Below are 13,221 nucleotides of genomic sequence, written 5' to 3'. Positions count from 1 at the left end.
AGATGGACAATGACCCAAAGCATATTGCAAAAGCAACCAAAGAGTTTTTGAAAGGAAAGAAGTGGACTGTTTTACAATGGCCAAGTCAATCACCTGACCTGAATCCGATTGAACATGCATTTCACTTGCTGAAGATGAAACTGAAGGGAAAATGCCCCAAGAACAAGCAGGAACTGAAGACGGTTGCAGTAGAGGCCTGGCAGAGCATCATCAGGGATGAAACCCAGCGTCTGGTGATGTCTATGTGTTCCAAACTTCAGGCTGTGATTGACTGCAAAGGATTTACAACCAAGTATTAAAAAGTGAAAGTTTGATTAATGATTCTTATTCTGTCCCATTACTTTTGGTCCCTTAACAAGTGGGAGGCACATATGCAAACTGTTGTAATTTCTACACCGTTCACCTGATTTGGATGTAAATACCCTCAAATAAAAGCTGACAGTCTGCAGTTAAAGCACGTCTTGTTTGTTTCATTTGGAATCCATTGTGGTGGTGTATAGAGCCAACAATGTTAGAATTGTGTCAATGTCCCAATATTTATGGACCTGACTGTACATCATGGCAGGTCTCACTACCATCTTGTAAACCTTCGCTCTCACTCTTGCAGCTGTCCTGTCTCAAATCACCCTTGGCACTTATCTCCACCCACTCCATACTGCCTGCACTCTTCTCTCTCCTGTATTTTCTCTCTTCTGTCGTCTATTTAAACTCATCTACGTGTTTCTCTGTTTATTAGTTGTTCACCTTTCCACCTGTCTCCTTGTCATTCACACACATATTCGGTCTTGCTTCTTCTGACTTTCATTCCTCTCTCTCTAGGGCATGCCTCCACTTCTCCAGGTTGTCTTCCACCTGCTCCCCAATCTCACCACAGATCACAATGTCATCTGCAAACATTATAGGCCATGGAGACCCCTGCCTGACCTCATCTCATCTGTCAACCTCTCCATCACCATTGCAGACAAGATTTCCATCAGTATTGGGGAAATATAAAAGTCAATGTGCACTGTAAATCAATACAGAGCAGTATTTAAGGTCTGAGTCTTATTACCCACTGGAGCAGAAACCGGGTTTCATCAGGACGCTACAACACAGCACAAACATCCCCACAGACACGAGGGCCAGGAAAGCAGAAGAACATCATCTCAAGAAGGCCCAGAGTAAATGTGGTTATCCCAGGAACAGCTGAGACACGTTTTCTCAAGCCATAACATTTCAGTGGCTTTCAACCCCCCCCCCCCCTCCCTCACTGGTCCACAGGAAGGACTAGGTCCCCTTGCACAAAAGGGTCATGTAGTGTATCCGGTTCAGTGCCCTGTGGATTACCATGATATATATATTTGGGAAACCAATTTATAATGTACCACCATGGTACTCTGATCAATGGTCACGACAGTTTGCATATTAATGATGATGAAATTGACCTCACGACCCATTGTTAGTCAGCTGTGCCAGTTGCAGAAATTTTATAAACCTACTGTTTATAAGGTTGGGGAGACTGAGAAAGAGACTTGGATGAGTGATGAAAAGTTTCTCCCACTTAAAATGCAATGTCCACATGAACATAATCTACTTTCTGGGGTCTCATGGAGCCATTTCATAATTGATTTCATCAGTTCAAACAGTTGTACGTAAGTACTATTCATATATGTCAACACTTTGCCATAACCTGTCAGAAGACTCAGTTTCCACTCTCAGATGAGTAGAAATTGGTTAGGATGTTCGGGAACAATCCAGGAAGGCTCAAACCTGTGTAGCCAAGTACAGGATAGGGTAGGGGAAGTTAAGGTAAGATGGAGAGAATGGGCCAATAGCTAGATTTGTAGGAGGGACAAAGTGAGCTGCGTGAAGAAGAATGAGTGGAGCCACAGGTAAAGTTGCTTTGAATTATATTGAACTATATAGCAACAATTAAACAGCACTTCATAAACAGGAATGAAAACATAAAATAAAATACAATGACAGCAATAATAATAATAACCAGAATCCTATCTGAGCTCAGATATGTCAGTCTTGCCGGCTTAATAGTTCGTGTACAGTCAAGTCAAATCCAAAAGGTCAAAAGTCTGTGATTGGTGCGATTTTGTCCTACCGCACTGTTGCAATTGTTCGTGAGAGAAGAGCAACCTGCCCTTCTGGGCCAACTCGGAATGGCTGTGGTTCGGATCATTAGTAATGCTGCACTAATGAATTAGACTAACTATTCACTTTAGCTAAAGTTATTAAGTTAGCTAAAGAGTTGGGATGCTGTGTAAGACATAAATAAAGCTCAAATACAAAGGTTTGGACACTGTTTTGCATGTTTCCCTACTGTAGGGGACTCTGCAAGCATACAGGGCTCTGACAGGGTACAAGATGACAACTTTGGAATTCTACTAGAAACAGTCGATCATATTTGTTTGTCAAAGCTAAATCCAGGGCAAACTAGGCTAAATTAGCGTTTTTAGCTAACAGCTACAATAAGCATAAAAGTTACTGTACGGCTATCAATTGTTAACATGACGCTTGTTCTTATACATGTAATACATTTATTACCAACCTGAGAGTTTATCCGCTGGTCATTCGACATGACGAATGACTTCCGAAGACTTAATTCAGCTCAAGACGCTGTAGATTCCCGTCAGTAACACTTGCGGTCCGCTAGTAAAACGTAGTTCTATTAATCTGCACTTGAATCGGAACTGGATGTAAGTCCCAAAAAACTGAATTGTAGAACTGAAACTGAATGGTGAGAAGTGAATCTGAAATTATTCGAGAGCTAAATTTTTAAAGGATAAAATACAGTTTCAAAGCAAATGAATTCATTTTCAAAAATAAAATTCAATTTCAATTTAGTGATGATCATTTTCAAACCAATAAATTGAATTTCAAATAAGGCTAATTCATATTCAGTTTTTAAAAGCATTTATTCAAGTTACAATTCAGATTCAATCCGAGCAATTCAAATTCAAATTTAACTTATTCAAATTCAGTTTCTGATGGCACAGATTTCTGCCCATACTAAACCATCATCAGCACACAAGCTGAGTGCTCAGAGAAGCTGAACCCTGTGAGAAACCACGTGTGTTCTCCCACAGTGAAAACGTGATCGGCACCAGCTACAGCTATGAACATCAGGCTAGTTAGCTTTTCAATTAGCCTGATTCGCCCAGTCCCAGTTTAACTCACCAGCACGCTTCTAATGTTCAGCTCTCGGAGAGGATCTTGTCCGCTTCATCCGCACCCGTGCAGATCTACAACATTGAAAATGGGTCATTATATTCCCCGTTAACTTCTTGTTAGCTTTTTAGCTTCAAGGTTAGCTTAACAGCTTCTGACTCACCGCGATGGTTCCAAAGTCCAAAATGTTCACAGCAAATCAGGTCCGTTTCCCCAAGGTCCATGCAGATCTCCGGTATGGATATTTTTATCAAGTTTATGGTTATTTTCCAGCAACAAGCTTGGCGGTGAAAATCCGAGATGGTCTCACGCACCTCCGTCTCTCTCTGTGTCTGAGCACATGTGATGGTACAGAGCAGGGGAAGGCGGGGCTAACCAGTAGGGGTGTTAAATATACTCTTTGGGGTTTTATTCTTATATTTATATTATTTATCTTTTATTATTGATTTACTTTAGCTCAACTCAGTGATTAACAGAGTAATGATAAATCTCAATTAACAATAACAATGTTGTAGTGCATTACTGAGTCGTGTAAACTCACTGGGTTACACCTGCAATGAACTGAGAGCTGCTGAAACACCAGGGTCACTGTCCACAGTGAAGTGCAATTTACCTTGACATAGACTGAGAAAGAAAGAAGCCCCAGCTCCATTATTGACAGCTTCAAGTTTGACTGAAATTTACAGCTGCCCACATGGACAAGACAAATGAATGGAGTTTTATGGTCAACCAAGACAAAGACTGAGCTATTTGATTATAATAACAAGAGATATATTTGGAGGTATAAAGGTGAGGCTTTGAAATCCATGAACACTGTCACGCATCGTGCTATGGGGTTGTTTTGCTGCTAGTGGTATAAGCACATTGGAAAAAGTTGAGGGAATAGTGAAGAAGGACGAGTACTTCCAGATTCTTTAAATTCGCCTCAAATCAATATCTAGACGGTTGGGACACAACTGGGTGTGCCAACAGGACAGGATGCCAAACGCATATCAAACTGGTTTGGGATGAATAAAGCAGCCTAACATGAAGCTTCTGGAACTGCCTTCTAAATGCCATGACCTCAATCCTATTGAATAGTTGTGGACTATGCTTAACAGCCAGGTCGGTACCAGGAAACCAACCAATTTAAATAAACTCTACCAAGCAACGTTTCCAAATATCAAGCAAAATTATGCCCAAAGCTTATTGATGGCTATCAGAAGTGTAATTACCTAAAGGCTTTACAAGGAACTTTTAGAACAGCAAGATAGTAATGTTTTTTTTATGTTTGTTAATAACTGCATGCTGTAAAATAATATTATCACAAACTTATTTTGATGGCACCCAGTTGGGAAGGACTCTGTCTGTTCAGCTGCAAGTCAGAACAGTCCAAAAGCACTGAAGATGGTGGTTTGCCGCTCTGTGGCAAAATTTCTCATCAATCCAAAAATGTTCCTTAAAAACAAATTTGACCTTTAGCTCATTAATTCATATTTCAAACACAGCACAACACCAGTAATTTCACTGAGCATTTGAGCAGTAGTGTCCATTCTGTCCCTTTCTCCAAAAGTTGAATCTGTTCATCTGGACGTAGCGTTTGGTGGGAGAAACGTTTCGTCACTCATCCAAGTGACTTCTTCGGTCTCAGCTGACTGCAGGTTTCCCCAAACCTTATAAACAGTACATTTGCATAATGACTGAAACCAGCCCACTGAAGGAACAATGGGCTGGGAGGTGAGTTCCTTAATCATAATTATGCAAATTCCCATGACCATTGATCAACAATCACTGACCAAAACCCACTGATCAAAGAACACTGATCAATGGCCATGAGTCCCATTCACAGAGAGTTGGGGAATGGCTGCAATCACAGCATTGTAAGATGGCGAAAGATGTACCCTTAGGCCCCCTCCTCGATTCAACTTTTGGAGATTTATGTCTGTGAAGATTCTCAGTCATCCAGGTCATCGTAGTCAAAGGAGTTTGCAAAGAAAAGCGTCTGGACTTCTTTAAGTTGCTTGAAGACGTTTCACCTCTCATCCGAGAAGCTTCTTCAGTTCTAAGGTCAAATGGCCATTTGACCGGTTCTAAGGTCAAATGGCCGAGAGTCCCAGGTCAAATGGCCATTTGACCGGTTCTAAGGTCAAATGGCCGAGAGTCCCAGATTTATCTGGGACTCTCGGCCATTTGACCTTAGAACTGAAGAAGCTTCTCGGATGAGAGGTGAAACGTCTTCAAGCAACTTAAAGAAGTCCAGACGCTTTTCTTTGCAAACTCCTTTGACTTTTGGAGATTTACTTTCCTGGATGATTGAGAATGCATCAAGAAGAAATTCTGTCCCTTTATTCAGTTTAGGAGGTCTCTTTGTTATTCACTTAAGATGCTCTCAAGAGCAGCTTTTATGAAGGAACTCACTTGGAATTTTTAGTGCCATTTATGCAAAGTAAATCATCTTCCTTTTAATCCAGCTCCTGTAGATCCCAAAGCAGAGTCTCTGAAATTGGAATGATCTTCTCCATCAACACAAATCTTTCCATTAAGCCAAGGTTTTTAGGCGCTTTGTTGCCTTAAACTTTTTGGACAGACTCACAGATTGAGTTCATTTGAAACCCTCTAGTCATCAATTACGAAAACACTCATTTGGTCTTCTGCAGAAATTTAATGCTACTTTGAGTTCAGATATGGCAAGTTCTTGGTTAAGTCTTCCATACTGTACAAGCAGGCTCACTTTTTGGTACCATTAAGTTCTTTCATGTCTGTTCCTGCTTGTACTCAATTTCCCAGCTCAAAGCAGCATTTGAAGCTCCCAGCTGGGACACACTGACTCTCTTTTCGCTCAGTATTAATGGCAACAACAAAAAAAAAAAAACATTCAGCACATTGTTATACACACTGTTGTGACATTATGATATCCAGTGACAAGAGGATTTCAGTGGAGCTGTGTGGATATTTTGGCAAAAATGCAGTTGCAGAAGATTAGAAGTGTAGTGAGGATAACTATGTGAGACACTGCTTTTATAATGCATCCCCACCCTCCCCTGCCTTCCTATATGTATCTGTCTCTGCAGGGTTTTTTCCGCCGAAGCATCCAGAAAAACATGGTGTACACGTGTCACCGGGACAAGAACTGCATTATCAACAAGGTGACGCGGAACCGTTGTCAGTATTGCCGCCTACAGAAGTGCTTTGCAGTCGGGATGTCCAAAGAGTGTGAGTTTCTGACACAATTTACACAAAGTACTGATGTGAGCAAATTAAATATGGCTGTTGGTTTGAAATAAAGGATTTGTGGTGGTCTATATTTTCCAAGCAACAGTAAAATCAGGGGTATTAAGTGTTTATTTTTTCAAAAAATAAGAATTGCAACATTTAATTTGATGAACTTATGTAGAGGAGTAACTGTCTGCATTTGTATTAATGTATAAAATCTTCAAAACAAGAGAAAATGTGATTTTTTTAATACAGTGAAAAGATGGAATTGGAAACATTCTATCAGACACAAATTTTCAAAAGCACATTTATTGTCATTGTAGTTTTGCTGGTTCAACTTAACAGATTTAGTGCTGAGTAATCAAGCATTGTTTGTAAAAGATGGCTGTAAGCACTGGATCTGAGAACTGAAGCCAGCACTGAAGTGCAATACCACTGGGAGAAAGCTGTATAGTAGTTTTTCATACCTTCATAAAACATCTTGATCCAATAGTAACCCATTCCAATTTTTTTCACGAACCTCAAACGATTATGTTGAAATGAGCTAATTTTACTCCGTCTGTTCAGTGTGATGGTGGTCCTTGTGAAAACAACTCATTCATTTAATTGATATTAGCCCTCAAGCAGAAGTGTCACTCATATGTTTCACTCTGGTTACCAAATACAGTCACGTCTTGGTTCTTATATAGTGCTTTTCTACTCTACCTGAGCACTCAGACTGTTTTATATAACATAACCATTCACACCAGCACTTTTTTCAACGCCTAAGCACTCTCTATCTAACATTCACATACATTCAAACTCCAGTGAACACATTATTGCCTAAGGATGCTTAGGCATACAGATCAGAGCTTCTGGGGATCAAACCACCAACCTCCCGATTAGACCTATTCTACAAAGCTATAATTTATTATTTGATTTCTAAGATATAAACTAATATGTTTTAATTACAGACATGTGAAAAGAATGTTTTCACAGCACTGTGAAAACCAGTACATACTTACTGCTTCTAGAAGTAAGAACTAAGTTCTGCTAATTTATCATCAGAATGTGTGACCATTTCTACAAAAGAAGAGGTTTTGTCATGTTACTTGTCTGGAACTTATTTTCTCTAAGTTTATATAAAATCAGAGGAAGTACACATCAATTCAGACAGAAATCTAACAATGATTCATTCTGTGAAGGCCTATCAGCTTTGAATCAATCAGGTATTTTAGCTATGTTAGTACAAACAATGGCAGTAAGAAATATCATTTTAAATAGCATTTTTATCATTTTGACCATCAGAGCAGTCTGCTTATATTGAAGGAGAGGTCAGGGGTCAAATGCGATATTTTATAAATTGCATTTCATTCAAAAAATGGTCAAACTGACAATCTTCTTTCTTCAGGCTTCAATCCTCCAATCCACTGAACAAGACCAAACAAGGGTCAACAGCAGAATGAGCTGATTGGTGTTGAAAGAGAGTTGGAAGGTTTTTTATGGGTGCAGCCCACATACTCAATTCTGCTCATTAACCCACAAATGCTTTTTCCTTACAAATGCAGCTTCATTTAAAGGGATATTAACAGGCTTTCCAACAGCATAAGGTTTCTTGCACAGAAGTATTGTTATAAAAAAGATATAATCCACCACAGACAGTGCAGTTTGTTTAAGTGAAGGAATGGTGCTGCAGGGCAAGTACTGTTACTCTGGCTTTACAGAGTACTTCCATAGTGACCAGTATTTTAGCCAATTCAATTCAGTTCAATTAAAATTAATTCATTTCAATTTTATTTATATAGCATCACAACAGCAGGCACTTTTTATTGTAAGATAAAGACCCCACAATAATACAGAGAAGACCCCAAGAATCAAGAGGCCACATTTGAGCAAGCACTTGGCGACAGTGGGAAGGAAAAACTCCCTTTTACCAGGAAGAAACCTCTGGCAGAACCAGGCTCAGGGAGGGGCGGGGCCATCTGCTACATCCAGTTGGGGGTGAGGGAAGGAAGACAAATAGGCGCACTGTGGAAGAGAGCCAGAAGTTAATGATGAATAATGATTAAATACGGAGAGGTGTATAAACACATAATGAGTGAAAGAAAAGGTGAGTGAAGAAGAAACACATAATGGGAAGTCCCCAGCAGCCTCGGAGCAGGATTTTGAATTCTGGATTTAACAGGAAGCCAGTGAAGGGAAGCCAATACAGGAGAAATCTGCTCTCTCTTTCTAGTCCCTGTCAGGACTCTTGCTGCAGCATTTTGGATTAGCTGAAGACTTTTCAGGGAGTTTTTAGGACATCCTGATAATAATGAATTACAGTAGTCCAGCCTGGAAGTAATAAATGCATGAACTAGTTTTTCAGCATCACTTGTTTCTAATTTTAAAGATATTGTGCAAATGCAAGAAAGCAGTTCGACATATTTCTTTAATCAAACTATCTGTACTTTATCACTTGCTGTTGTTAAGACCCTCATGTTTCCTCTGCGTCACAGATATTCATAGGAACAGTTTGCATTTCATAGGTTATTGGTGTCCCTTGACTGAATCAGAATTTATGGTTTAGGTCCACTTCATTTGCCATTAGTCTCAGTGGGGAGGGGGTCCATTCCCTTCTGTTATGCACTCTTATAATATGATATCTTGATTTCCTTAGGCTAAGCACCCCCACAGGGCCCCTGATTAAAAAGGAACTACTCTATTTCCTATATTCTTGTTGTGATCCTCAGCCTCTTACCCTAACTGTCTGTATGCTCATAGCATAGTCATCTTTCAACTGACCACGTGCCATATGGCTGAGAGCGGCCGGCCTGGGCTGTGGCCCTTTGCCGCATGTCTTCCCCTCTCTCTCTGCCCCTGCTCCCCTGTCCTTTCTCCACTGTATCTGTCAAATAAAGCTGAAAAAGACCCCCCCCCCACACACACACACACAAAAAAACCCCCAAAACAAACAAACAAACAAACAAACAAAAAACTACATTCTTTGGTTTGTATTGGCAACTAGTAGGAAATAATACTGGTATATGGAGATTCTAAATAACAGATCCATCCAAATATCATGTCACATTTGAGCTCTGATGTTACATCTGCCTTTCTTTCAAGGTGACCCCAAAATGCATAATATATTCAAAGAAGGTATTATCAAGATGGTATCTCATGTCATTATTTACAAGTAGGTACCTATTATGCATTACCTACTCCTGCATATGTTAGGATGCCTGGGTCGTTGACCCAGGGTTTTGAGTTTATTATATTATTTATCATTTCTAGTCTTTAGTTTGTTTGTTAAGTTCTGTCTTATGGTTTATGTCTCTGTGTTCTCTAGTTGCTGTCTCCCCTGTGTCCAGTCAGAGTCTGTGTCTGTAGTTCAGTGTGTGTTATGTTTCCTGTTTTACTTTGAAAGTCCGTGTCTCATGTAAATGCGTCTGGTTTTGCTTCCTTTGTCTCGTTAGGCCTGATTTGCCCCAGTTACCCATTCCCTGATTGCTCCCTCTGTGTATTTAAGCCCTGTGTTTATCTTGCTGTGTGTTCTCTTTGCGGAAGTTTACCTTGGAGTCTCAGTTTTGTTACTTTTTGGAGACCTTGCAGACCTTTTGTCTGCGAGTGTCTGCACTTTGGGTCCTTTTCCTGCCTGCACACAGACGTTTCATAACAGCATAATGTTTGTGTAATCAAAGTAACCATCTGTCTGAGTTTTACTGCTTTACAAACTTCTTAAAGTATGTTTTTTTTAAAGAAAGAAAAAAAAATGAATACATACACAACACAATATGATTTTCTTAGAGTTAAATACTGCCCAGAGTGAGAGCTGCCTTTACAGAGGTCTTGATGCATTCTCAATCATCCAGGAAAGTAAATCTCCAAAAGTTGAATCTGTTCATCTGGACGTAGCGTTTTGTGGGAGAAACGTTTCGTCACTCATCCAAGTGACTTCTTCAGTCTCAGCTGACTGCAGGTTTCCCCAAACCTTATAAACAGTACATTTGCATAATGACTGAAACCAGCCCACTGAAGGAACAATGGGCTGTGAGGTCAGTTCCTTAATCATAATTATGCAAATTCCCATGACCATTGATCAACAATCACTGACCAAAACCCACTGATCAAAGAACACTGATCAAAGAACACTGATCAATGGCCATGAGTCCCATTCACAGAGAGTTGGGGAATGGCTGCAATCACAGCATTGTAAGATGGTGACAGATGTACCCTTAGGCCCCCTCCTCGATTCAGAGATGGTCTTTCCCTTTTCACGTAAATGGCCTCCTTGACTCTGCGCTCAAACCAGCGTTCCTCCCTGTCCAGGATGTGTACATCCTCATCGTTGAAAGAGTGTCCACTGGCCTGTAGGTGTAAATAAACTGCAGAGTCCTGGCCTGATGAGGTTGCTCTTCTGTGTTGTGCCATCCGCTTCGCTAGAGGTTGTTTGGTTTCCCCGATGTATAAATCCTGGCAATCCTCCTGGCACTTAACAGCGTACACTATGTTACTCTGTTTGTGTCGGGGGACCCGATCCTTGGGGTGGACCAGTTTTTGGCGCAGCGTATTTTGGGGTTTGGTCATGGGAATTTGCATAATTATGATTAAGGAACTGACCTCACAGCCCATTGTTCCTTCAGTGGGCTGGTTTCAGTCGTTATGCAAATGTACTGTTTATAAGGTTGGGGGAAACCTGCAGTCAGCTGAGACTGAACAAGTCACTTGGATGAGTGACGAAACGTTTCTCCCACAAAACGCTACGTCCAGATGAACAGATTCAACTTTTGGAGATGCCTTTACAGAGGTTTGCAATGTCTGGAAGAGAGTTTTTTGTTGGTTGATGGTTTCAATTACTCTTATGTATGTGTGAATCATCACAATAATATATATAAAATTACTCCCAATGTTGATCTTGTCACAGGGAATTCTGACAAAAAGTTACGACTGGCATCTGCTGGATGTGCATGACCTTATCTTGTAGTCCCTCAGTCCTCCCTGGCTGGATTCACTGGGTTTGGCTTATGTCCGTCTCTCTGCCTTTGCTTTCTTTCTCTTCTCTCTCCTGTCTGTTGCAATTGTTGTGTGTGCTCATGAGCAGGACTCATCCTGGGCTTCTCTTGCCCGACACACCTGGAATGATCACCCACCTGTCTCTGACATCATCAAGGATGTCATCAACTACTTGAGATAGTGGCTGGCGGTCAGTCTTTGCTGAATCGTTGAGCTACACAGTTAGTGAAACACTGGGTCCTTCTCTGCCTCTGATTTCCATGGATTCTTAGCTTGTGTTTCCTCTGCAGATTCGCTTCCCTGGTGTGTGGTGAGCCTACCCTGAGTTGAGAGAGAGAGAGTTTAGTGTGGATTCCCTTTCTCACTGGACCTTTGGAGTACAGTTTCTCTCTTTTTATTGTGTTCAACACTGTTTAACTTCCACTGTAAATAAAGGCACTGAACTTTGACTTCCTGAGTCCTGCGTTTGAGACCAGCCTGCCTCATTGGCTGTGACAGAACGAGTGACAATATGGACCAGGTGGACTCCACCCCACTTCCTATTGCCCTTGCCTCACAAAAAGCCAAGTTAGATCGGCATGAGAAAGTGTTGGAGAGCTTTGAACAATTGCCCAGAAAATTGCAGAATTAAACGGTATGATAAACCCAGGTTGTCTTTTCTCTCTTAGGAAACCACACTAAAGAAATTAGTCTTTATCTGCTAGAAACTCTGTTAACTCCTCTCATCCTTGGTCATCCCTGGCTGAGAAACCATAACCCCAGTACTGATTGGAAAATAATAGCATTTCAGGCTGGAGCACACATTGTGTTTGTCAAAGGTGAGAACTGTGAATTTCATGTAGACAGTTATTCCTTCCTCGGTTACACTGTTGAAAAAGGACAACTCAAACCAGACCCAGCTAAGTCCCAAGCTGTAATCGATTGGCTGCTTCCAGCTAACTGTAAGCACTTGCAACCCTTCCTTGGTTTTTCTAACTTTTACCTTAAGTTCATCAAGGATTTCAGTGAGATTGCTCTTCCACTAACCCAACTCACCCAAGTCTCTTTTCAATGCAACTCCTCAACCCAATCAGATTTTAATCTCTTGAAACATCGTTTCTGTTCTGCTACAGTTAGGACCACACCTGCCAGTTCATTGTGGAGGTAGACGGCTCTGATTCTGGCACAGGTAAAATGCACCCATGGTCTTCTTTTCCTGTTGTCTCTCTCATGCAGAATGTAATTATAATATGGGGGATCAAGCACTACTGGTAATCAAACTTACCCTTGAGGAATGAGGGGTTGAACAACCTTATATATATACCTTATAACCCAGACCACAAAAACATCGCCTTCCTCAGTCAGCAAAATGTGTAAAAGCTCAGCAAGCCAGGTGGGCTCTGTTTTTCTTCAAGCCAGATGGCCTCATGTCAGTTCTCCACTTCCAATAAAACCTCCAACGAGACTACCATCCCGTCCCCCTCTTATGCCATTGGCTTTCGCACCGCGGAGATCAAGTCTGCCATTCATGAAGCCCAGCAAACCGAACCTGGTCCTGGTAATGGTCGTCCTGGTCGCCTCTACTTGCCCTCTGCTGTCCGACCAAAGGTAATCCATTGGGTACACACCACAAAATACACCTGTCACCCTGGAGTTAAACGTATAATAGCTTAATAATAACAATATCCAACATCTGTTCTGGTGGCCATCTCTGGTGAATAATGTGTCAGCATGCTCTTTTTGTGCTTAAAAAATCCTCCAGCTCTCCCCCCTGCAGGTTTATTATAGGCTTTGCCCACTCCCAGCCCATCTTATTTTAAACTCAATTTCATCACTGGTCTACCTCACTCAGCAGGTAATACTCCCCATCATTGCTCGATCACAGCATCCGTTCAAACCGTGGAGATCAGTTCGGCTCTC

At 41.1% G+C, this 13,221-nt stretch overlaps 1 protein-coding gene across 1 annotated transcript in view; it reads left to right on the top strand.

The window, feature by feature from the left end:
• The first annotated feature begins 6,104 nt into the window (after positions 1-6,104).
• Positions 6,105-13,221, top strand: part of LOC100702663 (retinoic acid receptor beta) — a 54,943-nt gene continuing 47,826 nt past the window's right edge. Inside the window, exon 1 of the mRNA XM_013277598.3 lies at positions 6,105-6,351. Coding sequence (XP_013133052.2) covers positions 6,162-6,351 — 190 coding nt within the window. The 5' untranslated portion in view covers positions 6,105-6,161. The remainder of the gene's footprint in view (positions 6,352-13,221) is intronic.

The sequence above is a fragment of the Oreochromis niloticus genome, linkage group LG22 (genome assembly GCF_001858045.2).
Source record: "Oreochromis niloticus isolate F11D_XX linkage group LG22, O_niloticus_UMD_NMBU, whole genome shotgun sequence".
NCBI classification, from domain to species: domain Eukaryota; kingdom Metazoa; phylum Chordata; class Actinopteri; order Cichliformes; family Cichlidae; genus Oreochromis; species Oreochromis niloticus.
Note: the sequence above shows the minus strand (reverse complement) of the source record. Positions and strands in the feature narration are given on the sequence as shown.